Raw genomic sequence first — 27980 nt, 5'->3', positions numbered from 1 at the left:
CTGGCTTCAGTTACAGGGAGCACCACCAGGGCACATCTCGAGGATCCTGGCTGGGAGCAGCGGGGCTAGATCTGCCAGCTGCCGGTCTCTCCACTGCCCTGTCCCCGGGGGGGGCCTTGCCTGGGCATCCGTCACGTTTGACTGCAAAGAGAGCCGCGTGGAGGAAGGGGTTACACTGTTTGGCCTGGTGAGTTGTCTTGGCAAACTATGCCTCTGGATGGTGTGTGCTTATGCTTCACCGAGAGCTGCCCAGCCCCACGCCCTGCCAACCACAGATGGAAAGGGTGGCAGGGGAGATGGCACGTGTGTGTTGGAATTCACCGGGGAGTCAGAGGATTTCTAAAATCCTTGGTTAAGAGCTGGATATATACTCTGGCTGGGGAGGCGAGAAGGACCCTCTGGGAGCATCTAGAAACCTCAGTGTACCCAGAGTGGAAGGGAGAAAGGGGACCAGATGCGCCTTCCCTGATGGGAAACAGCTCTGCACGCACAGCTGGCAGGTGGCCTTGGATTGGTAAGCAGGTGAGGGAGAAACCTAACCTCCCCTCCACCTGTAGCGGAGCCCTGGCCGGGCTCTGGGTGTGGCCGAGCTGGTGACACCAGCCACACTGGGTGGTATCCTGTCTTCCACCCCTCGGGGCTGAGTAGGCAGGACGCAGGCGAGGGGCAGTGAGGTGACCGCCAGGGACGGGTGTGTTCAGGTGTCCCGCAGTGTGGTATGACCTGGTTATTGATTAAAACATTGGGTTCAAAGGAAAGGAAGAAATGAGCTCTACCTGACCACGTGTGCACTTTTCTAGATGCATACACTGCATGTAAAAGTTTAGTTGGAAAAAAAGAAAGGAAGGGAAAGAAACTCCTGAGTTAAACATGCTAATATTTATAAAGTGCGTAGAATAGTCCCGGGTACATGGTGATCATGTGAATATTGGTTAAATAAATAAAAATGTCTGAATGGCATATGAAGGGGGGCAATAATTCCCAGGGCAAACCCGGCCTAGACCATGACCCAGCAGGCGAGAGGTCACTCCCATTTGTAGGTAGAAGGTAGTCCTTCTACCTACATATGTGCTTTCAATCTATGCGATTGATAAGCAGTTTTAGTTTAGGGGGTCAGGCTTTCCTTAAAAGGTTGTTGTGAGGATTAAATGTGAAATAATAATAATAATAATAATAGTGACAATTTACTGGGTACTGATCCTTTATTTTTTTCCAGACGCTATGCTAATTGCTTCACACACTTTTAATCAACACCATAACCCTTTAAAATGGCCATTCTCAGTCCTGTTTCCAGATGAGAAAACCGAAGCACCCCAAACTTCAGCTAAGTGCCCAAATCCACAACCCTGAGTAAGCAGGGTAATCGGGTTCATCTGAGCCCAGTGTCAACGTGCCTATCCATTGGACCACACCACCTCTCACAGAGGTGTCATGGGCACTGAGCGAAAAATTTACAAGGAGTCTTCTTTTTAATCTAAGGATTTTTGAAAGCCCATTGTTGGAAGATTTTTTTCAAATTATTTTTACTTGAAGAATGTACAATTAGCAACAATAAGCAGCTGCTTTCATATAGTAAAATAAGCAGCGTGGGAGCATTTGACTCGTTCAGAGCGACGATGTTTTGTGACACAAACGCTGGCAGGTGGAGGTGTCTTGTGTATGACCTGCTGCACCCACCTTCCGGCTCCGGGTTCCTGCCTCAAGGCTGGACCCCCAGAGCGTCTTATTGGGGCGCGCCTATCGTGCGCCCGGAAGGGCTATCCTCTCTCCCCGTGACGCTGGGCGGACCCCGTTCAGGCGGCTATGAATCAGCTGATTTCCCTGGCTGCTCTTCCCCCACCTCAAATGGCCAACTCCCCACCCTGTGGCCAGGGACGCGAGCCGAGGCCGGGCGCCAAGCCAGGCAAACTCTCCTGGAGCGTTCCGGGTTGCGGTCTGGATTTCCCCAGCGACCCCAGGGCGCGCTGTTCTGCAGTGGGCAGGCCTCTCCCTCCTCCCTCAACCCTCACCCAGGCAGGCCCGCTAGATCGGTCCCGGCAATCCGAGGCACCCGGCGCACGGCCTGGGCGCAGACCTGATGGCGCGGGCGGGCTTGGCGCGGGTGCGCCCCGCTAGGACTGCAGGGCAGGCCAGGGACGCCAGGACCCGAGGGGAGGGAGGCCTGCCAGCGCTTAAGTGCCATCTCCCCCTACCCGTGGGAGGGGCGTCCAGGCTGGCTCTCCGCGCGGGCGCGGTCCGACTGCGTGCGCCCCAGAGCCCCGCGCTGGTCACCCACGGAGGCGACCTCTGGCGGGCTTTCCCACGTGGGCAGAGGGGCCAGTATATCGGTCAACTCTTGGTCTCCGTGAACTCCGCGGAGCCAGGGAAGCGGAGGTGAGAAAGCTCGCTGCCTCCTAGTTTCGAGGACAAGTCACCGCTGTTTTGCAGTCATCGACTCTCTCCTGCGGCGCAGTGAAGGCCGAGGAACTGACTCCTGCCCTGCCTCCCTCCTCACTGCCCTCTCCCCTCCCCGAGTCCCGCCCCCCTGCACACGCTGACCCAGGGACACACCCTACTGCAGCGACGCAGACAGGGCGTTGTTCCCGTTAAAGGGGAACGCCGGGAGCCTCCCTCCGGCCCCTCGCTCGGCGCACGCAGCCCCGCAGAGCAGCTGTCTTTCCGGACGCCAGCCTCCGAGCGGACGCACGCAGTTTGTGCCCGAGGCCACTCTGAGGATCTCCGAGGATCGGGGACAGCTATCCCTTTGGGCTGTAAGTGCTTTTGGCAGGGAAAGTGGAGGAGATGGAGGAGAAACGTGGGCATCTTCCGTAGACGGTGACAGAACGCGCGGAGCACGGGGCCCCGGGCTGGCGCGGTCCCCGATCGCGGGTAGACCACCGCCTGTCTCGCGTCCTTCCTACGGGGCTTGTAGGGATCCATTGCGGGGTGCCTGGTGGTCTATAAGCCGCCGGGGACGTGGGTGCTGGTGTCCGGGTATGGGGCAGGGGCGGAGCACTTTTCGCCTCGCTGGACTCATTGGCAAAGCGGTCCCTGCGGTGGACATCTCCGGGGTACAGGACCCCCGTGCCCCCCCCCCCCCAGCCCCCGCCCTCGGCATTAGGAGTCACTGGATTTAATTTAAACCTTCTGGGAGACATCAGAAAATCGTGCTTATTTCCTCCTGCACATTCCAGAGTTTCACTGAACGTGTTGCTTAAGGGGAGGAACGGAGAGGTTTGCGATTGGGTATTTTAAAGACCGAGTTATTGAAACGATGTCTCTGGGCCAAGATTCTGTCCTGAAGTAGCCCCCGAAACGCAGCTCATCTTCGCAGACGTGCAAATCCTCCCACAGGTCGGCGGGTCTCACTCCGTAAGGTCTGCAAAATGTGGGGCTAGGACCACACCGTGGCGGAGAGAAGAGGTCCTGCCGGCTCCGTCCGGCTGCGCTTCTCCTGGGACCCAACCCGTTCCCTCCGCCTCTCCTTCCCACCGGACACTGGCTCCCCTCCATCCAGGCTTCTGGGCCCCGGTCCCGGGAGCGCAACGGCCCGGCCCGCAGGGCTGCCTGGGGAAGCGCGCGCGGTGGGCAGGAGGCGCCGGCCCCAGCAGTTCTCTCCGGCCGTCCTTTCCTCTCCGCTCTACCCCGCTCTGCGCCTTCTCTCCGGGGCCGCTGGTGTCGATGCCAAGCTGTGCTGGGGCCGGGCCGGCTCCCCTGCGCGGGAGGAACTGGGTGGAAACTTGGGAGTCTAACGGAATGCGGAGCGCCCTGGAGTCTGGGAACCCGGCTTCCCGCCGCGCGCTCTCCCTCCCAGCTCGCCGCTGGCGTCCCCGGGCCTCTCGCAGAAATCTGGGCCCCTTCCGCTCACCCCCGGCTCCACCCCACGGCGGAACGCGAGCTCTCGCCCTCCGCCCCCCTTCTCCTCGTTGGGCTGCCCCCGGAACCCCCAGGTGGGTGGAGGCGCGCTGCGGCCTCTGCTTGGCGCTCTGGAAAAACCTCGCCTCCCGGGGTGACTTCGACGTGCGTCGTGCGTACCACTTGTTTTGTTCCAAAAGCAAAAGATGTTCGGTCGCAGGCGGGCTCGACGGACTGCGGGGCGGGGATGCCGCGGTCGGCTGCTGCCCTCTCTCGGCGGTCGCCGGGCGGGGTGGGCGGCCGGGCGCGGCGCCAGGCCCGGGCCTTCCGAGCGCAGGACCCTCCCTCCGCGTCCCTCCCTCCTTTCCTCCCTCCTTCCTTTCCTGCCTCGCTCGCTCGCTCGCGCAGGCCGGTTCGCTCGGCCTCACGTCCAGTTCGGCTCTCTCTCCGGCCAGGCAGAGACTCCGCCGAGCAGAACTCGCCGCCAGAATGCTGCTTCTGCTGCTGGGTATTATCGTCCTCCACGTCGCGGTGCTCGTGCTGCTGTTCGTCTCCACGATCGTCAGCGTGAGTCTCCGGCGGGCGGCGGGCGGGAGGGGCGCCCGGGGCTCACCCCGAGCCCGGCCTCCGGATGGCCGTTCCAACCGTGCCCCCTCCAGTTTGCAGACAAAGCGTCTCAGACATCCCAGGGCCTTTTGCAGTTTCTGGCAATCCGCGCCTTTCCAAAAGTAGTTTTGCGAAAACCAGAGCAGATTCAGGGGGAGGAAGGAAGCGAGCGCGGGGCTAGGTTAAGCCGCGCAGGCCTCTCTTTAAGCCAAAGAATTTAGGTACAGATCCAGGGGTTCCCCCACCCCTCCCTTCATTTGATAAGCTTGTGTAGCATTTTCCTTAATGCAGGGTCGTTGAGGAAGGAAGTGGAGTATTTAGGGAGGTTTGTTTTTTCTCCAAATGGCATCCATCAGATGGGCGGTTTAGTTCATAGAACAGCTTTTAGGACTTGAAATTGGAAAGTTCAAATTGACTTTTCCCTAAGAGTTCACAGACCCAGGTCTGCTTTGCGCTGTGGACATGGCACCTTCTTAGAAAAGCCTCCTCCAGTACAGACAGGTCACTGGGATAACTTGTGTTGCAAAACCATCAGACATCAAGCTCATTAGCTTTTGAACTTATTTTCTTGAAGCTGAGCCCAGACTCGGGCAGTTATGCGACCGTGGCCTTAACTTCTGTATATACAGCAAGTCCCAGGCGTGATGTTCTGGCCTGGTTCAAAGGTTGAGAGATAATTATGTTGGGGATTGGTGAGTTGGTTCATCATTTACCAGCATCCTCCCAACATCTTAAGTGTGCCTTATGGCGATCTTGTCCGGTTGATAGGAATTGTAAGTAAGGAAATGGGCTCAGAGTGGCTGCGGCTTTGGGAGTGATACCTGGGAGATTGGGGGTGGGGGGAGACGGCTTGGATGAAGGTGTCCTGGGTTAAGTCCACGGCTCCTTCTACTACAGCACACACCTCGGCACAGAGCAACTTATGTGTGTGTGGTACTTTTCCACTTACAGAGTGCTTTTCACTAGCAAAGCCCCGGCCCTCCCCTCTGGATGTCTGGGCCAGACCACCACCTCTCCGCTTTCTCAAGCACGACCCTGGGCTCTGGCTAGGCAGCCCCGGGGCAGGGCAGGGGCAGGCCCCGTAGACGGCTTGATGAGGTTGCTCTTTGCCTGCCCTTGGCCTTCTCCCTCCCCCTTTCCGTCCCTCCTCACGGACTCCCCTGATTCACCATGTCTGGTTCTTTCCAGCAATGGATGGTGGGCAATGGACACGCGACCGACCTCTGGCAAAACTGTAGCACCTCTTCGTTGAGCAACGTCCAACACTGTTTCACATCCTCAGCAAACGGTGAGAATGGTTTTTTGCTCCACAAGTTCGTCCTGATCTGTCCGCGGCATGTTTCTCTGTCCAGACCTGGAAGCACTTGTTCTTGGAAGACACAAGCTAGAGAGTTGTTGCCAGGGTGGGGTGGGACGTGGCCAAGATGTCCCAAGGCAAAAGGGGAGGGGCGGTCGCTTCACTGGCTACACTGAGATCCGGGGGAGTCTTTGTGCATTCTCTCTACCTACAGAGAAGCCCTGGGGCACCACACCCCCTGCTTCCCATCATCACTTGTGTAAGGCTTCTTGTGAGCCAAGAAATGCGGACACACATAAGCAGTGATGATGCAAAAGCGTAGGCAGACCCCACTGGGAGTTTCAATCCAATTAGCGTCTTTGGTTTGGTGGTAGAATATCCAGGAATGTCCTGTGTCTTCCTGGTGCAGTGATGGAGGGGCTGTCCTAAGGATAGATGGGCCAGCTTCTGGTCTCCAGTTATAGGGTTTCCTCTCTGCCTCTTGGGCCTCAGGGGTGCCATTTAGTATCATAGCTGTTGAGTGATTCCTCGTTGCAAGATGGGGCATTGACGCTATTTGCACAACCCCAAGCTGAGCCCGGGAGTATTTCTGCTCTGTCCTTAGCATCTTTTCTGTGAGATACTGGAAACCAGGCTTTCTTGGGTTCAGGTTAAGGGGTTAATTGGCCATGGAAGCACACACCAGATACTTCCAGCACCCGGAGGGAAGGAGGGCTCAGCGGGGACCTGGTGTCTTTGGATGTGGAGAGGCAGAGATAGATAGGATGCATTCTTGTTGGTGACTAGGAGGTGTCTGGTGGCAGCGTGGACCCTGGCAGGGGCCACAGTGCCTGGCGTTGAGGACGCAGTGGGCCAGGCTCTGCACGGTCTCATGTTCCAAAGGACATGTCCTTAGCCTGGAGAGGGAAGTACCTATAGATGTGACAGAGCTTTCCTGACATCTTGGGTTTAAAGACCAGCAGAGTACACGTCTTGATGAGGCTGCAAGCAGCCCCTAGATCAAGTATTTCTGTTGAAGATGTTACGCTCAGTGAGAGAAACCAGTTCAGATGCAGCTCAACAAAGCAGGGAGGGCAGTGGCCCTTCGTTCTGGATTTGCACAGTCCAGTTTCTTTGCTGGACTTTTCTCCTCGGGGCTCTGCACCCAGCAGTACTCAAGCTATCCCTGAAGCATCACCAACGAAATATCTCCAACCTCAGTATAAAGAGAGACTGCTCCAACTACTGTAGTTTATATGGGGAGGATAGGCAAGGTCTAGAAGACCCTGCTTTATGTTTCCACTTTCCTGGGGGGAAGAAAAGAAAGGCCCCAGTCTTTGTTGAAGGGAGCAGTCCTTAAACTTTTCTCTGAGTCTGTGAAGGATATTGAATTCAAACCACCCTAGAGGTTGCGTTGTGAGTTGGCAATCAAATAACTGAAACACTCAGGAGTGTCTGCGCATGTGGCCACAGCACTGCTTGGCCCCAAAGCCACAGCATCCGGTCTCCGGGGCAGGGTTTGGCTGAAGTTCCCTGAAGTTCAGGACGGGAGGCTCCCTGCTCGCTACTGACACCTGGTGGCCACGAGTGGTGACTCCGCCCACAAGGGCCGGCTTTCCCTGAGACCCCCCCCCCCCCACGAGGTGTCCACCTGGACATTGCCCAACTGGCATTTGGCCACGTGGGGTTGGCAGGGGATTCTCGACTCTTAGTCCCGGAAGGGGCAGTTCTGGCAGGCATACTCCAACCCGGCTGGGTTTCAAGAGGGATGAGTCGGCAGAGGCGCAGTGATCTAAATTGTCCTCCCTGCAGAACAGTGATGTTTGCCTGCTGCTGACCTGCCTTCTGCATCTTCTGCGGTCAGGAGTGGCTGCTCCGCCCTCGCGGCAGCTCTCAAAGAGGCACCGGCGTTATTCCTATCGCTCAGCTGGCTGTCTGTGTCCAAGCTCATCTTCCCGGGCTCGGTGACAGTGACTTTGGGGTGTGCATCGCGGGTCTTTATCCAAATCCGCGCGGTTGCTTCCATGGGGGGGTCCCAGATCGTGCTTCCCCTCCACATCTGCCTTCTCGGCTCTCCCAGGAAGGGCGTTCCGAGGAACTCTGGACAAGCTGGGTTTGTCTGCACTTGGGCTGATTCTAAGTCAGAACTTTCCATTTAAGCTTCCCCAGTGGTCGGTATCTCTGTTCTCATCTTCTGATGGGTCAGCTTGTGTTACAACCTCAGCTCTGATGGGAGTGAAGCCTCTGGGCCTCCTTTGCCTTTTCGATTGGGTTTAACCATTTCTGTGCCAAACAAGAGGTGAAAAAAATACAGAATTAAAAAAATTAGACTGCCTTTACAGATGAACTCTGCTAGTTGGAAACCAGTCACCTTGGTCCGTATTTGCTCTTAGAATGTTTCAAACATACTTTTTAGTTTAGTAATTGAAAGTAATTCGTTACTGATGCCAATTTGTGAAGAATACGTTGCAAGCATGTTATGTGAAAACGCGTTGGTTTACGTGACTTGCTATTTTTGCTGAAGGGGCTTGTTTTCGCATGTGCGGGGCTGGGGCAGTGCACCTCTGCAGGGCGTCATTCGCTTTTTTTTCTTAAATGGATGGAGCTTGTTGCCAATTAACTGCACGGCAGTCAAACGTCTATGTTATACAGTTGGAAGGAAACAGATTAGATTTTTTCCCTCAAACTCTTTCTTGATATTAGAGTAGTTTTAGATTCCTTACTAAATGCCCTCAACTCTGTCTGCTTTTCCATTTTCTAAATGTATTTACACACCCTCTGGCCCCATCCTGATCCTGGCTGCAGGTAGAGGTGAAGGAGGCTTAGTGGGGGAATATCTATCATGACCTTGTTTTGAATGCCTTTCGGCCTGAGGAATATAAGGGCTTGGAGAATATGGACGTTGGCCTTGACAGTCCTGAGCTCTGTGCAGGGGGATGAATCACCCAAGGAGTGGGGGCAGGCAGGCAGCGCCAGAGTTCAGGGGAGGAAGTGGAAGGCAGGTCTCATGTGGGAGGGGGGATTTGATCCATCCTCCAAAGGATGGGCAGGATTTAAATAAATACAGGCAAGGAGGAGGCGATTCCCTATTGAGGCAATGATGACCTAAAGCAAGGGGAAGGCAATGGAAGGACATATTAGACCAGTTGGCTAGTGTTCCGATTGGGATTAAGATTGACTGCATAAAACAGTACATCTTTAAATGGTAGTGGCCTAAATAAGATAGTTTATTTCTCTCTCTTTCAAAAGAAGTGTGGAAGTAGGCAGCCTGAGATAGGTATGGTTGTTCCATGAAATTGTCAGAGCCCCAGGCACTTTCTAGCTTATTTCTTTGCCATCTCTCAGATTTGGTCCTCATCCTCATGGACCAAAAAGGCTGCTAGAGCACCAGCCATTTCTCTACCCTTCAAGCAAGCATAGAGAAAGGAGGAGGAGAAGAATGTGTCCCCCTCCCTTTTAATGAAATGTCTCCAGATAGACCACAGACTTCTGCTTTTATCTTTTCCTGGAAGTTCATCACAGAACCACATCTAGTGACAAGGAAGGCTGAGAATGGAGTCATTTGGCTTCATGGAAAGCATGGCTTCTTGATTCATAAATATTTAATAGCAAGCACCTCCCAGTAAGCCTGGCTTGAAACTCTTCTCTTCAGGGCTTTGACTACCCTCCTCCATACCAATCATACTCTTTCACAAGAGCTCTGCTGTGTCCTATGCAGTTTCAGAGCAGAGCCCAATTACTTTAGGATTCTCCAAATAGCCCATCTCTGCTGTGTCCTGGGCCCCATCAGCCAGACAGTTGACCCATATTGGAAACTGGATATTCCTTCGACTTCCCTCTCTTTCTTTCCACCTCCCAAGTCATTAACAAGTCTTACTGTTTCATGATGTCTCTTGAATCCTTGTTTCCTTTCTGTCCGGACCTCTCTTCTGACCTCCAGACGAGCATACACAGCTACCTACCTGACAGTTTGGCTGGGATGTCCAGAGGCATCTCCAAACCAGCCAGCCTTTGCCCCCCTCCACCCAATCTCCCTCTTTGATGGTTTCTAGTGTTTTAGTGGATGCCGCTTCACCATCCAGTGAGATTCATGCTCAGAGTCTGCCAGGATGTGTTTCCTTCTCTCCCTTCCCAGGATCATCCTAGGTCCCACTGGTCACTCTTCATCCCCACGCCCGTCACCATGCCTGCAGTTACTGTCGGGGCCATTGCTGCAGCCTCCTAACTCCTGACCTTCCTTCCTTCCTTGTAACTCGTTTTGCATATTGACTCAAGGATGAAGTTTAAAAATACAAAATATGATGATATTACTCTCAATTTAAAACCTCTCAGAGGTCCTTTACTGCTCTCCATCCTCAGATGAGCATCTTTGCCAAGGTCCATACCTGAACGACCTGCTCCTGTTTCCCATTAAGCCTCACCTCCCATCTCTCCTCCCCTTCATCTTGGAATTTCAGCCTTCTCTCACTTCCTTGATCCTGAACTTCCCACCTTAGGACTCCCCCTGCCCTCCTTTCCCCCCTCCCTCTGTTCTTTCATGCAGGACTATTCACTGAACACCTGCCCCGTAGAAGATTCCACCGCAGACACCAAGGCTGCAAGAGTGGACAAGAGGTTCCGTTTTACTGGGCGGAACAGTCCATAAACGTGGATAATCAGGGGCAGTGATAGGAAGGATAAAGAGAATAAAGCAGGGTGATGTGTCAGGAGGGACGGGGGTGAGGAAGGAGGTCCTCTTGGAGAAATGGCCGCTTGAGGATGACCAGGAAGGAGTCAGCCACAGGGACATCTGGGGCAGGTTCTAGCCAGCGGGACCTGCCGAGGACAAGATCTCTGGGGCGGGAAGGAACCTGGCAGAGTTGAGGAACAGAGAGCACAGGAGATGAAGCAGCAGGCCAGCCTGCAGGGCCTTCTAGACCCCAGAAAGGAGTTTGGTGCACATGGATGGGCTTCTAATTTTTATGATTTCATTTAGACCTGCTCTGTCTTATATGCGTTTCTCAGCTGTTTTATTCCAAGATGGAGTAACAGTCTTGTGCATTTATAAGGCAGAATACATCAGAAATCTTACAAAGTAGAAATGCACCCATCTATTTCCAGCAGCAGCAGCAACCTCGTGGCCGTTAGGTTGTGGGCAGCGTTAGACCAATGCTTCGGATTGAAAATTAGAAAAAAATAAGTCTTGCCGGTCTCAGGAGCCCCCGACTTGAGCCCTTGGTGGTCTCCTGTGTCTGTGTCTTCTGTGATCTCAGATTTATCTCGTTTATCCACTTGGTGGCATTGTCATTTCTGCAAGGACATCATACCATTTCCTCATCTGTGGCTCAGCTTTTGGTCAGAATTTAGAAAACACAGGAGGCCCTCTGCACTTATGGGTTCATGTTGTGCAATTTAAAATCTCTGTGGCTCCCTGGGCCAGCCCGCAAGCTCTGACCCAGTAATGGCTCTTGATTTTACAGGCCCTCGTGGGATGAGGAGGTCCTGGCAGGCGAGGGAGGTGCAGGGAGTGGGACGTGGTGTCACAGTGATGCAGTTTCAACCCTTGGAGTCTCTCATCAGATGCCAGCGTCCACGAGTTAATTCAGAAGGCTTGCTCAGACCTGTGTCTGTACCATATGGCCCTTGAAGCTCAGGCTTTGCTTTTTAAAAAATTTAAATTGCATTCCCAGGATTTTACCAGAGTCGAGAAAGCATCCCTTGTAGTTCAGGAGCAGGGATTGGCCGTGGGGTGGCCTGAGGGTGTGGATGTCGGTCTCTGGTGCCTGAGGAGAGGAAGTCTGGCACGAAGACTTCTGAGTATGTGCTCATCAGCACACACGTAGGCTCTGACGTTGGCGGGGACCTGGGAGGTCATCAGATTCATCCCCCTTCCCATCCCACTAGCTTCGGACTCTCTGCAACGTGCCCACCACGTGCACATGCTACCAGTGATGGGGAGCTCACTACCTTTCAAGAGAACCTCTTTCATTTTCAAAGAGCTGCCAGCGTGGTCCATTCATCCATTCTTCTTCAAATATATGGAGCGCATCCTAGGTGCTGGGCAGACAGAGCTTAACAAGAAAGACCAGTCCCTGCCCTGATGGATGGAGCTCACAGTTACGCAGGGGAGACGGAGGATAGACAATGAATGAGTCATTGTGGGCAGTGGGCAGCGCTCTGCAGGAGACAGAGAGAGCGATGGAATAGCAAGTCACCACTGGGGAGGAAGCAGCTGGTCACGGCAGGTCTCTTCCTGCCAGAGTCACGTGGACGGAGGCTTAAAAGATGGGAGAGACCAGCTGTATGAAGAACAGCAGGAGGAGAATTCCAGGAGGTGATGGAAAGGGCCAGGGTCCTGAGGCGGGAAGAGTTTGGTGTGTCCACCAGTGCCAGGCTGGCGTCGCTGAGCGTGCTACAGGCAGGAGAGGACGGGCCGACGGCTCGGGCCATGATGCTGAAGGGTTTGGAGCAGAAGAGTGGCGTGACTTGATTTGTGTTTTGAAAGCTCATTCTGGCCGTTACACTGAGAACGTAGAATGTCAGCAAAGCACTTGGATTTGGGAATCTGTGGCTCAGGGCAGAGGTCTGGGCTGGAAATTCAGATTTGGAGTCCTCCGTGTCTGCGGAGGGTATTTAATGTCGTGGTGCTGGGGAGTTGATGAGAGGAGAGGCAGAAGGAGCAGAGGGGTCCAGAGTGAGTCTCGTGACACTCCGGCAGCTGATGGGTACAGGAAGGAGTTGGCAGAGAGGTTGGGGAGGAGGGCCCGGTGATGCGGGGGAAATGCCGTGGGATGCTGTCATTAACAAATTACATAGCTGAGGCCACGACTGTCCCCTGAATTTCCAGTCGTTTCTGGTTGTCTTCATTCATGCCTGGTGGGCTGGACCTGGGTTTTACAGGTTGCAGGCTTGTCCTCAAGGACTTTAAACCCCCATCGTGTCCCCAGACTGACTCTTTAAGTATTTGGAGGCTGCGGTTTTATCTCCCCGGGGTCGTCCTTTCTCTGGGTGATGCCTTCTTCTTGCAGTGGCTTTTCTGGTGCGGGTGACGGTCCTCTGCTGTCCCAGCTGGCTAACGTGTTGCCTCTGGATGACAAGCATTGGCCTCTTGCCGCTTCTCTGCAGGTGGCTCGTGGTTTGGCTTGGCAGGTGGGTGAGCAGAGAAGGGGAAACTCTCTCCCTTTGCCGTCCCATTCTTCCTCCTTCCTCCCTATGTTCTGTGGATGCCAAACCTAAAGGAGGGCAGCAGGATCATTGAATTTGTTAGATTTCAAACATGCTTTTCAACTTCTCAGCACCCCAGTGGACCGGTACCAGGAGTCCCTGCTTTTCTGCACTGGGTCTGCCTCTTCGAAGCTGGTTACCTGGGGCAGGCGCCCTGGTGGCCTAATAGGGTGAGCGTGGAGGTGGGACCTTGAGTAGGCACCCATCGCATCCCAAGGGTCCTGGAGCCTCTTCCTCTTCAGGATATAATTGTGACAGCGGGTGCAGGGAGGGGAACCTTTGAGGTGGGCCTTGGAAATTGGGTAGAATTTCAGTAGGCATGGGGAGGAGAGAAGAGTGGGTGCTTTACTATGACTGGTGGGCTGGGGGCTCTTAATTTCCGTGATGCCTGGCTTCCTTTTTATATTTTAGGATTAAAAAGGAGAGGGGACCTCTGATTATTTTTATGTGGAGAATGCCTTTTAAAGCCAAAGATCTTGAGCCCCCTCCCCACAGGCATACCCTCCTTCCCTGTACATTTCCATCAGCACAGCTTGTGATCGGGCAGTTAAAATGCCTTTCTCCTTTCCACTGTCATTGTGTGTGGCCAAACCCCGCATGTCCAGGTGGCCTGTTCTTAACAACACCAACAAAAAAGGTTCTCCAATAAGTCAATTTGGAAAACACCATTTAAAAGTTACCCAGGCTATTTTTTTAATGGTAAGACTTCTCAGAGCCTTGAGTACATCATTGTACATTTCAGTGTCCGAGGAGGGAGGTTAATATACTTGACCATGGAACCACTCCCTCTGTTTTTCTGTTTAATTAGCAGCAAGTCTTTGGGAAACACAGCCTAACCTGACCCTCCTGTTACTGGAGTTTTCCAACCAGGGAATAGAGGAAGCCTGAAACAGCTGAATATTTTCAGGAACCTCAGAACCTCAATGGCTGTATTATATTCCCTGTTCAAGTCTAAAGACTAGTGAGAATAAGACTTGTGGTATCAAACCACACATATAAATTAGACTCTGGAAAACTAGTTCCTGTGCCCATCAGGAAGCCTCTTGGTTAGGAGGGCAGTTAACTGAGTGATGGTGTCAGGTGCAGCCAGAGAGCCTTGAACTTTTATTCACTAGTCATCAGCCAGGGGTTCTGCTGGAGTTGAAACGCCCTCGTGATTGTGAGTTGAAAGAGCCTCCCCCGTGGTCTTCCTCATCCGTGTGAGCTCCTGGCCAGAGGGAGCTGAAAGCCCCTGTGTAGCTTGCCCCTCTGGCAAGCATCCTGCGTGGGTCACGGGCAAAGTTAGCCCGAGCCCTGGGCCCGATTTCAAAGCTCCCACTGGACTGAATGGGAAGAAGCTGGAGCCCTGGGCGAGGACCACGCGGGGCCCTGTATAGGCTCCCACCTGGGCGAAGCTTAACAGCCAAGGCCACCTGGATAGGAGGCAGGCCGCTCGGCAAGTCATCCATCTCTGGGATGACATTCATCCCGAGGAGGAAGGAAAGTGGCGGTTTGTGGGATGGCAGTGGGTAGCGAGGTTTGAGGGTGGGGACCGAGGACTGGGGGTCACGTGCTTTGGAAAGCAGCACAGCATTATGCAAATGGGTGGCACTTACTCCTGCAGTGGTGACTCACCCCCATGGCCTCTTTCCTCCTGGCTTGGCTTCCCCCAGTTTATGCTCTGACTCAACTGCCACTGTCCTTCCGTTCACTTTCCGGAAAACCTGTTCCCTCGATGGAGTCAGAGAGCTTGTATGAACTGCCTGAGTGGAGTGCAAGGTGGGGAGGGGCTGCCAGGGGCGTGGCTCCAGGCTGGGAGTGAAAGATGCACAAGAACGCAGAGGGGCTGGTGCACTCAAGAGGCTTGCATCCCTTCTGAGCTCTTACCTCACCAGATCGTTGGCCCTGGGCTAAGAATACAGCTGAGGGCGCAGATGTATTTCCTTCATTGCTTAGCTGCCGCTGGGGCAGGGATCTGACCTTGGGTCATTGGGCATCTCCAGCTTTCCCTTCTGCGGGGGGAGCGGGTGTGCTGACAGCCACGGCCTGGCCCACGTCAGAGAGCTGTCAGCAGCCCTATTACCTGACACGCGCATCAGAACAGCAGGTCTGCGACAGGCTTTTAATTCCTGTGCTTGGCACCAACGTTGGAGGTTACAACGCTGCCCCCGGGGATTCCACGAATAGTTCTCAGGCACCGAGCAAGGCCTGGAGAATGACAGTGGGTGCTGATCATGGGCTCTGCTAATGACCCTGAACTTGTGATTTGGAAGAAAACAGTATCACTGCCTTGGAGCTTGGGTAGAAGTTCAGACTCACCACTTGGCACGGTGGCGTCACATTAAGGTTGATCTGTATGAAACAGGACGGCAGTCGACAGGGCTTTCCCTTCCGTCCAGGTCTCTCCACTCTAACAATTGTTTTCTGTACATCGGATGTGCTTGTGTGTAGCAGAGGTTGGCAAACGATAGCCTGCAGGTCCAGTCGGGTCCCCGGCCTGATTTTGTAAATAAGATTTTATTAGGTGAACAGGCCACACCCATTCATTTACATATTGACTAAGGCTGATTTTCTGCTAAGGTGGCAAACTTGAGTAGTTGCCATGGAGACCATATGGCCTGTGAAGCCTAAACTGTTTACAATCTGACTCGTCACAGATAATTTGCCAACCTCTGTGCTGAAGATTCCGTATGAATTGATGGCAGAGTTGTATTAAAACACTTTTTGGTGTTCCTGTTGGCACCTTATAATAATATGGCTCATGTGGACACGGTTGTCCCCGTTATACATTTACTTGGTGCGGCCCAGATGGAGATGCCCCAGGAACCACCCCTGGAACAGTCTGTAGGTGCTTATTTACCCTGCCCCTCAGCTCAGCCTTTTAATGGGGTTATTTGTACTGTACAGAGCTTTTATATCAACACTTTTATTTGATCGTTACAACAATCCTCTGAGATAGTTAATCCCACTTGTTACAGGAGAGGGATTCCGGGGCAAAAATATGCAAGTAGCCAGTTAAGCCGGGGGTACCCAGGCCTGTTCTAATGGAGTGCATGGCCTGAGCACGGCTGGGACCACAGCCTGTAGGTTTAACACACGTACTGTCAATATCATTCCTTGCTGAAGAAATTTTTACTTCTCATCTTGATTTCTTTATCCAAGGGATTATCTGGAATACTATTTTGAAATTTCCAAATTTATTTTGGCTGGTTTGTTTTGAATTTCTACTTTCTGTTTGCCTTTAGTTGTGTTTACATCATGTCTGCTTTTTTTTGAGATTTATTGAGATTTTTTGGTTGTTGCCTGCTGCATAGCTTGCAAGACTGTCCCATGTGTGTTTGAAAATAATTTGTAGTCTTTGTTATAGGGACATAAGTTTTCTACATAGCTATTAAACTGAACTGGTTAATGCTGTAATACAAATAATCTATATCTTACCGTATTTTTGATCTAACTTGATTTATCTATTCTGACAGAGCTATGCTTAAGTCTTCCACTATGATTGTTAGCCTTATCAATTTCTTCTCATATTTCAGTTATTTTTTGCTTTATATTTTTTCCAGGCCATGCTATTATATGCATAGAGATTCATGACTTTTATTTCTTCATGGTAAACTGGATCTTTCCTCACTATGAAATATCCCTCTTTGGCCATTTTCATCTTTTTCAATTTGAATTCCGTCCGCCTGATGCTATTATTACTGTACGTTTTTGTTAATATTTGCCTGGTGTCTCTTTTAAAAATCTTTTGATTTTCAACTGTTGTTGGTTTTAGGTATATCTCTTGTATCAGACTATAGATACGAATTACGTAATTCAAGGTGGAATTCCACATCTTATAATGAGCGACCTGAGCCCATTCACACATGCTGTGATTGATATAGTTGGACTTGCTCTCATCGTGTATGTGTATTACTTATTGTGCTTAAGGTTGAAAACTTTCTTCTTCAACTTTGTATCCCCAGAACAAACCAGAGAGCTTGGCTCAAAACAGTAGGCGTTCAGCCAAGACCCATTGAATAAAAACTTCCTTGATTTCCTGATTGTGATCTGATTTGAGGAACAACTTACGGAAAGCTAACTCAATTGTAATGAGGTTGGCACTAAAATTCAAGTTCCTGGTGAAAGGGTTTCGAGAAGAATTTCATTACATTATTAAATCTAAGGGACTTCTCCTATTGATGTAGATTTAACATGTATGATTTTGAGTTTTCTCTAAATATGAGGTCTGGCAGAAGTTCCTGTTGTTTATGATAGGTAAAGACTTAGGAAAAGATCTCAGAATCAGAGAAGGAACTCTAGGATGTCACCTGCACCAGCTGTGCCCCTTCTGAGGGTGTGTCTTGAAGGCCATTCCGCAGCAAAATAGAATCACTGTTTTAGTTCTAGATTTGGGGCTAAGATTTCTTTATGTTTCCAGCTTCACCTACCAGAGTGCTGGATAATTGCTTTATTACAAAAAATGATATTATGGCAGCATTGGCTTTGCTGCAGACCACTCCTCCAGAAGAACTGCTACGCTGGGCATAGTGGTTCAATTAGAGATATAAAAATGAAGTTGGGATGGCTCACAGCTCATCAGACATCCTTTTCTAACCTTAATTGACAAAGAAATTGCAAAGATAAAAGAAGCATATAGTCCGTCATGGTGGAAAGAACACTAGACTAGAATCAAGGGCCTCCCAGCTTTGGCTGTGCCAATGGGGCTCATCCAAACATCTCCGGAAATCTCGGTCAGTACAAAGGGGTGGTTTAGTTGATCCCTCAGGCTTCTTCCAACTCTAAAATGCTTCCAGGCTCAGTCTGGAAAAATGTCTGTGTCTGTGAAACTCTAGTCACGGTTACCCTAACCAGCACCCTTAAAATTCTGCCTTGAGCTACTCGCAGCTCAAACCAGGTTCACCTTTGTGAGTTATTGGACTTCCCTGGCAGCCCAGTGGTTAAGACTCTGTGCTTCCACTGCAGGGGCCTGGGTTCGATCCCTGAATGGGGAACTAAGATCCCACATGCTGCATAGTGTGGCCAAAAAGAAAAAAAAAAAAGGGAACATCTTCATGAGTTATTGATGACAAACCATCCAGATTTCACAGCTTTTTCTACTGTGTTAAGCACTGTTGTGTGTTTTTCTAAGCCAGTGCACATTAATCCATTACTGAGTGGAGAGGATCAAACCTGGGTCTTCTCTAATTGATCTTTCTTGTTTAGAGCAGCGCCCACCCCAGAGATTCTCAGGTGCTTGGAAGGAAGGACGCAGGCGACAGGTTGGCGAGGCCCCTGGAGGTCTCCCGGGGGCACACTGCAAGTTCCCCTCTCTGGTGTTAAACCCAGGTTGTTGCCTCTTGTCCGTTCCTTCCTGAAATGACCTTCATCTGCAGTAGACGGTGAACTACAGAGTTCCCTTCCTTGCCTGAATTTCAGTTGGATGCCTGGAGATCTGATCTAAGGCTGGGGGTCCAGCAAAGATGAGGAAGTGTCGTCCGTGGTCCTGTCTGATGGTCGGACTGAGCACCCACGGCTCCAAGATCAGCCAAGAAAAGACACAGCGTGGCGGAGGGAGAGCAGGCGTTCGTAGCTAAATAAAGCATGCTCTTCCCATCAGCATTTGCTTACGACTTTCTACAGATTTAGTCTTGGCTCCAATAGCATTTTCTTCTTCCCAGCCATCCCCACGGTCTCTCTGTCTCCTTGGGGGATGCTGATATTTTGAACAGTGGTTTGGAACTATTCTCAGAATCCAGGGGCTCCGAGAAGCCCTTCGAACCCCCGAGGGCAGGGAGAGAGGAGGCAGAGGGCGGGGCTCAGAGCCCCTTGAACACACGCACATCTGTGTCAGTAACACATTTGGCTAAAAGACTGGAAGGGAATTCAATGTATTTTAACTGGAGTTTAACTCCTTGCGGTGGGACTAGGTAGTGTCCTAGAGCCTTTTCTTAAAACGTCTACAGTTAAACACGTATTAACACCTTTTTTTTCCCTCCAAAAGGAAGCAGGAAATAAAGAATGACTTTTCAGAGCGGGAAAGTGAATAGTCTGAGTTCTGTTCACAGGAGGGACGCTGCTGCTGCCCGGGGCGGGGCCGGGGGCGTGGCTTCCAGCCGTCCTGGTGCCCCGGGCCCCGCCCCCCGCAGCAGAGCCCCGCCTCCCCGCGCCCCAAGCCCTGGCTTTTCCTAACCCAGTGTCTCCTCCCTCAGAATGGCTGCAGTCTGTCCAGGCCACCATGATCCTGTCCATCATCTTCAGCGTCCTGTCCCTGTTCCTGTTCTTCTGCCAGCTCTTCACCCTCACCAAGGGGGGCCGGTTTTACATCACCGGAGTCTTCCAGATCCTCGCTGGTAAGTCGGAGCTGACCGAGTCCATGAGGGGGCTGGGCACCCCCAGACTGCAGGATGATCAGTCAGAAGGGCGTGGCTCCAGAATGACTGGCGTGCGGGAGTCCTCCCCGCGGATGGATTTCATACAGCACAGGTGTGTGTGTGTGTGTGTGAATCTGGGAACTCTCCACTTCTCCATGGAATGGGGTGCATAGGAAACGGGACTAGGGGTTCTGGAAGGAGGGTCCCTAACCTGGGACGGAGCTACAGTTCGGACATATCATCAGAGGTAAATGCTGAGGATGTCGGTAGAGCACAGGACAGTCTTGAGGGTGGATTTCTGTAGCTCACTTTATGCCCCGGGACCATCCCTGCTTCAGCATGGAAAGGGCCCCGATCTGCTGCCGAGGTTGCTCTCAGGCACCTGTCACCTACCTCTAAGCAGTGATGGAGCCACCTGACAAATTCTTATTCTCCTTTACTCTGGCCCCTGGGGTCCACCAGGCTCCGACTTACTGCTGTCTTCCTTTCGGCATGTGTAACACGCCATCGGTTCCAGGTTATGGACACGCACCATGTGCAGGGTCCTAGACGTGATGATGCCTTCTAGCTCTTGTCTCTGGATTCTGGCCATTGTCTCACTGTGTTTCCTTCTATCCTTCTGTCCATTGATGGCCAGTTGACTGAGTCAGCAGAGCACTGGAGAGACACAGGAAGCAGATGTGGTGGATTCTACGGTCCAGGCTAATAACTCATAAAATCTGTGTGTGCCAGAGTACGTCTGGGGACTGAGAAATGTTCTCACTTCTGGCCCCTGAGTGGGCAGGGGTGTAGCATCTCTTGTTTAGTTGCTGAATCACCACCGTGACTCATGAGCAGTCATTGGAGGGTTGAAAACGGCACACAAGTCCTGGATGGATGGATGGATAGACGGGTGGATGGATGGGCAGGCAGAGCTCATGGCTTACATAGGTTTGCATGGCAAGACACAGCCTGATGTTGAAAGTCGATGACCCTTTTCTAGAAGCCAGAGACCTATGCTTTACTGGAAAAAGTAAGTAAACTAGAGAACCATTTCTCATCAAATACCTAAATACAACATGTCAATGTGCACAGTTTGGAATTTCAAAACCAAACAGTGCTTTGCTACTTGATTTTATCAAGGTTTTATTATATCAGCCAAGCTTCTGGGAGTGTTGCCAGCTTTGCTAAATTACTAATTCTTCAGTGAGATATCATTTCTGGGTACATTAGGAGCAGTGATCATTATTCACCCCATTTCCAGAAGTAACACAGGAAACTAGAATATATTCTGGGATTTCCTTTTAGGCTCCCTGTTTGCAGTTTGATATCAATGGTGATCCTCTCCATGGTATCAATGATTATATCCTCAAGAAAAAGTGATATAAAATACTTATATTTGATCTATACGCACTCGTTATTTTGCTGATAAATAAACTGAGACTGGGAGAGGCTAAATGAACACGCAGCTCATGCAAGGACACTGAGTGCCCCCATTTCTTCCCATCCCATGTGGACTGAATATATTTAGAGATTCAGAATCCACCCGAGTTTTTAAGGAACGCAACATCCAAGGCAGAAACCCTGCTTTTGATATGATCTTTCATTGAACCTGATTGACCGTGGAAGATGAGTTCAAATCTACCCCATTTATGATTCCCAAGTTCCCAAACATCTGTGATGAATGAGTCTACACCATCAGAACTAGTGAGACTGAAAACATTGGGCAGAGCGAACTTAGGTTTGAAGGGGCATCTCAGGGCAGGGAGTGCCTCATCTTCATTTTTCCAACTGAGATATTTTAGCTTAAAATTCTCTAACATTGTCTTTTTAGCAAGGTCATTTTCGGTCAAAAACCAAAGTCCAGAGATAAGTACTTCATTCAACCCAAACACTGTTAGGTACTGAGATTTTGCTAATCTTCCAAAGTTTGTTTACTCATTCCTCCTCATTTCACTGTTTGGATTCTTCTCCAAACTCAGTCCAAGCCTTCTAGAACTCTGCCATGAAAACCTCCGAATACAGAAGCACATGGTTTGTTCTTGCGTTATCCCCTTCAAATCTAGCTTCTTATCTCTCATGAGACCTAGTTTTCAGTTATCGATTTGTCAGTTTAGCGGTCCGTCTGTGAATAGGAAGTTGTCTGGAGGTTGAAGTGTTGATCCAGAGTAGCGGTTGTACTTTGTATGTCCTAAGAATGTTCTGTGCTTGTTCCCTCCGGTCAAAAGGACCTGAGAGAGCTAGTCTTCTAGAAACCTCAGCTCTCTAGAATGTTGTGTCTGAACTTGCTGTAGGGTCTTCCCACTAAACTTGGGATTTAAGAGAGTGGGGACTTCCCTTAGAGATTCCCAGACTTCAGTGTCTGACAACCCTGCTCGTGTGTTTCCCATCTCACGGCCTATGAAGGATTCAGTAACTAGAGAGACAGTTAGGGAAGGGTTGTTGGGGATGAGGACTGGTGATAGCCTGAGAAATTGCCCCTTAATATCAAGGAACAAATCAGAAAAGCAAAAACAATCAGAAAACAAAAAGAAGAGTAGAAAGGAGGGAGGGAGGGAGGGAGGAAGGGAGGGAGGGAGGGAAGAAGGAAGGAAGGAAGGAAGGAAGGAAGGAAGGAAGGAAGGAAGGAAGGAAGGAAGGAAGGAGCCCTACCATCATGGGATGTGCAATCTACAAGTGGGTTGGCCACCGTAGCTGGGATCCACGTAGGGCAGATGCTTCTTCAAACACTGAAGCCTGTTGTGTGGAAGCCTCCAAAATATGCTGAGTGTCCCAGGGGCTGTCAGGGCTGGATTGTCTCTGCGTAGCTTCCTTCTGGAGGGCCCAGCTGTGGACTTTTTAAACACACGCGTGAGCATGCAGGAAAGGCAGGTGAAAGGCGCTTGTGGGGCTGCCTGTCTCACTGCATCATCTCTTCTCCACTTATAATAAGCTGTGAGTCTCACCTTTGAGAACTGTCTTTCCTTGATTACATACTTCTTAGGCTGGCTGCTTCTTGAAGACGTTTTGAGAGGCTCCGTCATCTAGCTGGGTGCTCATCAATCTTAGCTGCACACCAGAATCACCTTTTTTAAAAAAGGGGGTGCTTTTAAAAAATGCTGGTGCTCAGGCTTCATCCCCAGAGAGTCTCATTTAAGAGTTCTTGGGCCGGGCTGCTCCTTGGTGACTCTGATTTCCGTCCAGGGTTGGGCGCCACTGTTGCAGCCATTAACCTGCCCTGATCCCACGGTAAGTTCTTCTCGGATGATTTACGGAGCTCATCCTATCCACGAGCCATCAATCCCTCTAAACCCTCTTCTTAGAGAAGGGCCATCCTGATCCTATATCCGGATTTTGGAGTCATTCTTATTTTCAGGACCTGCAGCCAGCTGTTCCCAGGCAGTGCTCACCCTGGCCCTGGCTCTGTTGGGTTGAGTTACACTGGATGGGAAAGCATCAAGAAATTCACGGAGATACAGACTTTGTTTCGATTTATTTCATGAGTCACACCCAGCGGCGAGCTCCACACACACCTCATAGAACGCCCTGAATGTCCCACTTGTTGGGTGACTGGATAATGTGTTCCCTTGGCAGAATTAAACTCAGGCCACCTGTGTAGTTTTTGCGATCTGTGTTTATTGTGATTACGAGGAACAGCAGGGATGGTAGGAGGAGACTCCTTTTAAAAGGGACTTTTACTTTTTCTGTTTGTTTTGTTCCTTTTCTTTCATACACATTGAGATGGATAGAGAGCATTTAGAATGAAAATCTGGGGGAGGAATAAAAACCCAGTGCCCTCCCTGTTCTGAGTGGTTCAAAGACAGCTTAAGTCGGAGACCACGTTAAGAAACACCAGTGCTGGGCGAATCATCCCAGATGGGCATCTAGTAATGCTGTGGGTGATTTGCAAGGCTGCAGGAATCACACGGAGGCTGAGAATGGAAAGGGGGCTGGCGGCACAGAGGAGGCTCGGTGTGGGTGGGACAGAGGGCCCAGTGCTTTCCGGGTAATGGACCTTCCAGACTCTTCCTGCCCCACCTTGTTGCCTGAAGGGTGAGCTGGGGAGAGACAGGGGCCTCGCTCATGAAACCAGCTCCAGGGAGGCACTTCCGCTGCCCATCTCAGTGGTCTCCCCCAATGCTCACTTCCTAGCCAGCCCCACCCAGGCTCCTGGCTTCGCTCCAGGCTCTAACTGAGCTGCTTTGGCAGAGGTCGCGGATGTACACTTATGTCCATTTGCTGACTCCCTCCCCTGCTTTCGATACTGTTGCCATCTCTCTCCTTGAAACTGTACTTCCTCAGCTTCCAAGACCATTTCCCCCAGTTCCCTAAGTTAACCCACCAGGCAGTCATGCCAGAGCTGCCCACCCCAACCCCAGTCCACCACCGGCTCCTCCGTTGTGTGGCATCACACCTAGATATTGTGCTCATTTCTTTTCTCTTACTTGCAAACACCATCGCTGGGCAAAAGCCAACGCATGCACCTTCCTGCCCCCCATCTTGTCCCCACCTCTAAATCTGGGCGGTCTTTCTGGACACACTTCTGATCCTGTTTCTCCTCCACAAAAGCTGTGCTTCCCTCCACGACCTCGTCAAGTGCCCTGATGGCCCTCTCTTCCAGCCTCCATCACGGAGACTCTGAGGGGGACCCGCTGGTGGTGTCCACGGGACCCTTCGTCCTCCTTGCTGCGCTCATGGTCTCCCTTCTATCTGGGATTTCCTTCACACCTTTCTGCACCGGGTCACCTCTTCCACATCCTTTAGACCCCGGTCAAGCCCCGTGTCCCCTTTCAGGATTCCCTAGGCCCTGATCGATCCGTGCTCTCAGGGCATCCGGTGTGTTTCTCTCTCCTTTCCTTGGAATCACATCCTTCTCTATTGGAAGTCTCTACTGACGTGTCTGTTTCTGGATGACACTCACCTTGAAGGTGGGGACCACGTCTTGTGGATCTTGGTGCACTCAGCATCCAGAATGGCACCTGCACATGCCAGGTGCTCATTCCATGTTGACTGAACCGAACAGAATGGAGATGAGGAAGCCTAGAGAACCCCCTCCCTTCCTTCCTCTGCCTTTGGTCTCTTGGTTGCTCCCTTCTAAAGATGCTGGGCTCTGATTGTTCACCTGTGGTTGCTGTCACCATTAAAGGGGGCTCGAGGCCTGGTCTTCGGGGAGCATTTCTAGTGATGCAGACCCAGCCGTGCTGAGGCGGGGGGGAACTCTTGGGAAGTCTTGAGTGGCCAGCATTTCTGTGTCGTCTGGACAGGGTCAGTGCCTTTCCACGTACAGCTGACCTTCGCTCCCGGATGCAGGCCCCTCCCTGCTCATCTCTGGGGAGGGCAGCACACCTGTGTGTAGTTGGTGGCCTCGCTTACCTTCTCCACGGAGACCTTCAAAAACGCATCTTCACCTACTGGTGACCAAGAATGCGCGTCACAATCCCTTTATTGGGAGAAATGTTTGACTTTTCGGGACTCTTGTATGGCGCTACCTGCTCTGTATTCCGGGGCACGTCTGTTGCTTTGCATACAGACAGCCTTGTAATGATACATTCCCTAAAACATCAGTCTCCCGACAACAATAATTATAAAGTGTGTATCCTCTTGTTGACTTTGCAAGTGTACAAGCGTATGGCTTCTTGAAGCGAAGCATAAATTCCTTTACTTCTGAGATTCTCCCAGGGCGAATGTCATATCATTAAGCCATTGAGTTAGTCACTGCACTTGTGTGTCCTGTCTCTCTCGCTCCCTCCAGGTCATAGACAAAGTGTTTTTTCTTTGCTGTTTTCTCTTTGCTGGGGAAATCTGGACACAGCTGGTCCACACAGCTATCACTGCATTTCTCATGCCGATGCTGGCTAGACACACGCCCCATTTGGAAGATGATGGGCACCGTCTTGCCCTTCAGATGCTCTGTTTACATCTCACTCTCTCCCTTGCTCTTGCCTTACCTTTGAGGCTCTGCCTTCATTAGGTAGGTCAGATATAGCCTAAGAGACAGGCAAGAATTAGCACTTTGGAGAGGTGAGCTATAGACCTTGAGGTCCAGCAGATCGAAACTGCAGTTTCCCTCCTGTGACCGTTGGCCAGCTATGACTTCCCCGTGGAAACAGATGTCTTTCCGTCTCCCGGGCTATCTGTAGGTGGCAGGTCCTGGAGCTGATGCCCCTGTGGTCCCAAGACTGTTGTGTGACTCTCTCAACGGGGGCCAACGGAGTGGGCGTTTTCTTTCTCTGACTTGCAGAAGGACAATCTTATCGGGGCAGTGAATGTTACACAGTCCCACTTCTGCACTTTGTTCAAACAGAGTCGCAGTGTCCAGTTAAATAACCCAAATAGCAGTGAGGTTAGATGTAGGTGGTCTGGGCCTTGGGGCACTCTGGACCCACAGGCATCCCACATGCTTGCTGGACTTATAATAGAGTCAGTCAGAGCCTGTGAAAGCCCCTGTGTTCAGGAGGGGACAGAGCAGGCTTTGTGCTGTTCTGGGCTGGGGTGCTCATGTCACTGCTGACCGTCACCGTGGGCATGGACCATCACGCTTGAACTTGCCAGCTTTGTGAGGCCTCAGGTGGAGGATTTTCTTGTCCCTCCACCAAAGGTTGTGTGGTAGACAAGGAAGGGGTTGCCTGACCTGCCTGCGCATCTGATACCCTTTCAGCTTTGTTTGGGCTTTAGACCAACCTTGGGGGACCAAGAACAGTTGAAAGGGACCAGGCACCATGCAGCTTGCCCGTGACCACCTCCTCTCTCTGCAGTGTCCGTCCTCCCTGTGTCCTCCCCCCTTTCCTCTCCATGTGTTCTTCTGTCTGCCTAGTGGCGCCCATGGGCATTGCTTGCTTGGTCTCTGATGTAGCGATCCTGCTAAGGAGGTCAGCATGGAGTTCTGCCCCTGTGCTCGGCATGAGTGCCACTCAGATAACGGTGAGGTGTCACTGTCCCTGATTTCAGAGAATGCCACAGCCCATCTGTGGAGTGCTTTACAGGCTTCCAGGGGCTCCCACACCCAGCCATCCTTGCAAAGATATAGGTGGGCTTCTCTTGCCACCCGAATTCTCACTGGACCCCTCATGTCAACTGGCAATGGGTGACGGTTAAAGGAAATGAGGAGGAAAGAGGAGGGGAGACCTTGGAAGCCATGGTCTGGGTCACGTATATTGGACACAGAGAGCAGATCGTTTCCTGGGTTCCTGTACCTTTGAGCCCCTCCTGTCAGTTCTAGATCTGGTGGCAGATTCCTGCCTGAGTTGGATGTGCCCTCTCTTCCTGCAGCCCATGTCCTTCTCCCTAAGAAAGAGAGAAGGGTGCCCTGGTGTGTGTGTGTGTGTGTTTGTGTGAGGTGGGGTCGAGTCTGGGAGGAGAGCAGGGTGGGTGGGGCAGGTGCTCCGGGTCCCATGGAGTCTGGTATGGGGGTGGTGCAGGGTCCCCGCTCCATGACCCCTCCTGCCCCCAGCTGGTCCCTCTCCTTCCCAGGTCTGTGTGTGATGAGCGCGGCATCCATCTACACGGTCAGGCACCCGGAATGGCATCCCAACTCGGAGAACTCCTACGGCTTTGCCTACATACTGGCTTGGGTGGCCTTCCCACTGGCCCTTCTCAGCGGCGTCATCTATGTGATCTTGCGGAAACGTGAATGAGGCACCGGGACAGGACGTCCGAGGGTCTGAGCGCACGCAGGGAGGGAGGAAGTAAACCAGAAGCCAGGAAAAAAAAGGAGCTAGCCAAAAAACCCAAACTCAAACCAAACCAAACAGAAAGCAGGTGCGGGGGGGTGGTTAGTGTTGATTGAAGATGTATATAATATCGACGGTTTATAAAACCTATTTATAACACTTTTTACATATATGTACATAGTATTGTTTGCTTTATGTGTTGACCATCAGCCTTGGGTTGAACCTTAAAGTAGCTAAGGAACTTGACATCCTAACCGTATAATCAAGCTCAGTTTTTTTTGTTTGTTTGTTTTTGTTTGTTTTGCCCAGAAATAAAATAAGTCCATCTTGCCCCTTCCCTTTCGTCTGAAAGAAGATACCTCCCTCCCACTCCACCTCATTTAGAAAACCAAAGTGTGGATAGAAACCCCAAGTGGCCCAAAGCCCTTTTACTGTGGGTGACCCAGTGTGTGACACACAGACATGCACTGCCCACGCCTCTGTGTGCAGCCTTACCTGCACTCGGACAGAACCCCCAAACTGGAGCCCTTGGAGAATCACGGCTTGTGGCTTTGGAATACTTGCCCTTGAAGGGGGGTGTCCCGGTCACGCATCTAGGTGAGAAATTGGTGACAACAAACCTACGAAGTGGTGCTATGTATTTACCATTCCTTACGATCACTAATCATCTAAACGCCTCACTGGAAATACAATTAACAATTTTACAGCATGAAGTCGAATGGAGACCTGAATAATTCTGTGTAAGATAAATGGTTTATAACCACGTTTGTACCTAGCTAGGCTGCTGTTATTACTATAATAAATAACAAACCACCGCCTTTCTCACTCCCACGTTTTCCTTATGGTCGGAGCATCAGGACAAGCTTCTAGACCCCCTGGGACAGTGGGTCCCCGGGATGCAGCAGGGTCTAGACTGTCCTCTGCTTCCAAGGACTGTCTGGCAATGACTCGTACTGGCCACCAACTGTAGATGTATATACGGGGCCCTTCTGATGCTAAGACTCCAGACCTTTTTTTTTTTATATTTTTTGCTTAGCTTTTTCTGATTTTATACCAACTGTGTGGACTAAGATGCATTAAAATAAACATCAGAGTAACTCA

The 27980-nt window shown here is 51.4% G+C and overlaps 1 protein-coding gene across 3 annotated transcripts; it reads left to right on the top strand.

The window, feature by feature from the left end:
* The first annotated feature begins 14 nt into the window (after positions 1-14).
* On the top strand, positions 15-27980 carry PMP22 (peripheral myelin protein 22). 3 transcript variants are annotated; one of them, XM_036837731.1, is made up of 5 exons: positions 15-187; positions 4290-4401; positions 5629-5728; positions 19090-19230; positions 26680-27980. In XM_036837731.1, exons 2-5 carry the CDS (start codon positions 4324-4326, stop codon positions 26841-26843), a joined length of 483 nt encoding a protein of 160 aa, XP_036693626.1. In that variant the 5' UTR covers positions 15-187; positions 4290-4323; the 3' UTR covers positions 26844-27980. The 3 variants fall into 3 exon arrangements, with proteins under 3 accessions (XP_036693626.1, XP_036693625.1, XP_036693627.1); XM_036837730.1 differs by lacking the exon at positions 15-187 and adding an exon at positions 2593-2750; XM_036837732.1 differs by lacking the exon at positions 15-187 and adding an exon at positions 2597-2750 and having other exon boundaries at positions 4294-4401.

The sequence above is a fragment of the Balaenoptera musculus genome, chromosome 20, assembly GCF_009873245.2.
Source record: "Balaenoptera musculus isolate JJ_BM4_2016_0621 chromosome 20, mBalMus1.pri.v3, whole genome shotgun sequence".
NCBI lineage: Eukaryota > Metazoa > Chordata > Mammalia > Artiodactyla > Balaenopteridae > Balaenoptera > Balaenoptera musculus.
This window is presented reverse-complemented; position numbering and strand designations above follow the sequence as displayed.